We start from the raw sequence: 3273 nt of genomic DNA, 5'->3' as shown, positions 1-3273 counted from the left end.
ACATCCATAGGCGGGAATTTCCAACCACGAGTCTCATGCTCAAGGACTGGGAGAGAAAACACATGTTGCTGCCTGCCTCCCACTGCAGCCTCAAGCAAGATACTTGGGGGGGAAGCGGGGCGAGCCCTGGCAGCAGGAAAACAGGGTCAGGCTCTCGCAATTATCCTTCAAGGAGCAGGGGCACCAGTAGTGGCAGGAGAACTATGAGGGCTCAGTGCACAGATCCAGAGGAACACCAGTAATAGGCATCATGTATAGGGATAGGACAGGGACAAGAACAATGAATGGGACAACAGGAGACTCTGACAGATGCAGGCACCAAGCTCCACTAGAGGCCCCTCAGCATCTGCCTTTTGCAGTGACAGATTCTACAGTTTCCATACATCACTGGGCCTGAAAAGAGATCCCTTTAAAATGACTTAAAAATGAAATAACAACCTCCTCCTAAGGAATAAAGTACTAGCTCATTAAAGTAAGACCCTGTGCTAATATAGAGCCCACATGCCACCTAACAGCACCAGGCACCGCAGCAGTTCAGGCGCCACTCTGGCCCTGCAGTCACCAGGAGTTCTGAGGGGAAGTCTGACTCTGACTCTACCCTCACTCACTATGAGGCCTCTGGTAGGCCTAGACTCTCTTGGTCAAGGTCAGGAGAACCAGAGCTCAAGCTGCCTGCTAGGCCTCTATAATCAAGGTTAGCAAATGTCCCCACCAGGTCGACATGGGCAGAAGTTCCAACCCTGCTCCCTTGGGGGCTGCAGATGGGAGAGGCTAAAGCACCTCCAAGTAGAGGATGGAGTGGGAAGGAAGTGTAAAGGGAGGGACACCAGATTTGCAGCAAAATATGTGGCATTTCCATTGACTGAGTTTGGGGACAGGGATATAGCTCAGTGGCGCAGCACCTGCCTAGCAAGATGGAGGTTATGAGTTCAATTCCCAGTACACTCCCCAAAAAAGATGCATCCATTAACTGAGTTTAAGAATTTTTATTTATAAAATGGGCATAACTATGCCTTTTCCACTTTTATACAGTAGCACCCAGTTTTCATTCAGCCTTAAGTTTCAGAAATTACACACTGACAACTGTCCCCAAAACAACTTGTGAAAGCCCCTTCCAGACTTTCACATAGCAGGTCATACAGGCCCCTCTCACCAGTCACAAGCTCATCTGGCAAGCACCAGTGGCACCACACTTGTTGCGATATGGACAATGGAACACAGTATTGCGTCTTGGAGTACACTTCCTTTCATCAACACAAAAGACAGAAAAGCACCCATATGGTAGTTCAAACTTCATCAGACATTCACTGGGTTCAAAACTGGCCAAATACATGCTCAAGAGTGCGGCATGGGTGTCACCCTCGTGCCAGGGAGCCTAAGGCAGTAAGACCACTGCGAGTTTGAGGCCAGCCTGGGCTCCAAAGTAAGTTCAAGGCCAGCCTGAACTACCCAGGAAGACCTTGTCTCTAAAACAGAAAACAAAACAAAAAATAAACACAAGCAAACAAAAAGTAAAAAACGCTGAATATGTATAAGTAAAGGATTTTATACTATGCCTGTTTTTCAGCTTCAGGGAACTAAGCCCCTTCTTACAATGAGTAAGTCAGGTGTCTTATTTCCCACATTCAATTTGTAAGAACATATAATTCACAAAACCCCACCATTATAGTGTCTTGTTCTATAAAAGTCTCGAGGCTGCCTACAGTAAAGAACAAACAGACCTGGGCAAGAGCAAATATAAGTCAGAAGATCAAAAACTTAAATTGGTACATTATGTTGTATACAAGTGATACTTAAAACATACCTCAAGACTTAAAGAGCAAAGACAAAATAAATAACAAAAACAGGGAAGTAAGGTTAAAAAAAAAATACAGACAGCAGATGCTAAGATTCCTGCCAGTGACAGTAGCTGACTCTTGCTGCAGGTATGTGCCCTAAAAACAATTTCTCTTTAGATGCCTTCAAGGAGATTGTGTCCTTGGTAATGACTACACTATGTACAGTAATAATTTTCCTGTGGGTGTGGTAGTGCGTGATTGTAATTCCAGCCACCTGGGAGGCTGAAGCAGAAGGATGGCAAAGTTTGAGCCCAGCCTGCACAACTTAGCAACTTAGTAAGCTTTTGTTTAAAAATACAGAAGGGCTGGGGCTCAATCCACGGTACCATTTAAGACAATAAACAAATCCCCTGCCCACAAAAAAGCTTCACCAAGACCATTTCTGTACATCCCAAATGTCAGCCTGGCTGAACGTTCCTGTAGCAGGAGAAAGGGAGGTGAACATCAGAAGCCAAGGAACCACTTGGAGGCTCAGATGTCACCAGGATAAAGAACTCACCACAGGGCCAGCCAGATAGCTCAGGGACTAAAACACCTGCTTAGGCAGACAAGGACCAGTGTTCAATCCCGGCCATGGCATGCCATGCCATGCTGGCCTAGTGACCAAGATTGGGTGTGGTGGCGTGAGCCTATAATCCCAGCACTTGGGAGGCTGAAAACAGGAGGATCACTACAATTCTGATCTGTATAGTGAGACCCTGTACTAAAAATACATTAAAAAAAAAAACCACCACAAATCCTGGTGCAGTTTCAAGCTCAAGCTCAGCCACTCTCCCGAGCTGTGAGGGCTGCAGAAAGCTTAGGCATGGGGTACAGAACTGACTCCCCACTGTGACTAATCATGCTAAGCTCCCAGTGGCTCTGAACTCAATCCTTATCCCAGCCTAGCTAATAAACAAAACTGCAAAATTGCTGCCAGTGCATTCCTGGATGTGTTGCTGAGTTCCACGGAGCAGAGGTCACTCTCTGGGCCACAGCTCCCAGGGTCTCCGTCATTTTTCTTGTTGTTGAGACAAGGTCTCACTATGTATTTCAAGCCGGTCTCGAACTTATAGCCATCTTCCTACCTTAGGCCCGGTGCTGGAATTACAGGTGAGCGCCACCACACCCTGCTTGTCCCTCGCCACTTAGCCTCAACACCCCTCAAGTATAACCGGGCACATGGCTACCCAGACCAGGGTATACCTTTCACCCCAGCGTGGCCACAAGAATTTAAGCACTGCAGGTCCTATAGCCTTTAAAAAAAGTAATGCTAGCCGGGCACACATGAAGTCTCAGGACTCTGGGAGGCTGAGGAAGGAGGACCATAACCTCAAGCCCAGCCTTGGCAACTTAACAGTTTAGCAAGACCCTGTCTCAAAATAAAGTATTTTAAAAGGCCTGGGGATGTAGCTCAGTTGGAAAGCTATGGCTTCAATCTCTAGCACTAGAGAAA

At 46.8% G+C, this 3273-nt stretch overlaps 1 protein-coding gene across 1 annotated transcript in view; it reads right to left on the bottom strand.

Moving 5' to 3' along the window:
• Positions 1-1008: 1008 nt before the first annotated feature.
• Med20 (mediator complex subunit 20) overlaps positions 1009-3273 on the bottom strand; it is a 16746-nt gene continuing 14481 nt past the window's right edge. Inside the window, exon 5 of the mRNA XM_023719983.1 lies at positions 1009-1466. Coding sequence (XP_023575751.1) covers positions 1446-1466 — 21 coding nt within the window. The 3' untranslated portion in view covers positions 1009-1445. The remainder of the gene's footprint in view (positions 1467-3273) is intronic.

The sequence above is a fragment of the Octodon degus genome, unplaced genomic scaffold (genome assembly GCF_000260255.1).
Source record: "Octodon degus isolate 3935 unplaced genomic scaffold, OctDeg1.0 scaffold00005, whole genome shotgun sequence".
Classification (NCBI taxonomy): Eukaryota; Metazoa; Chordata; class Mammalia; order Rodentia; family Octodontidae; genus Octodon; species Octodon degus.
This window is presented reverse-complemented; position numbering and strand designations above follow the sequence as displayed.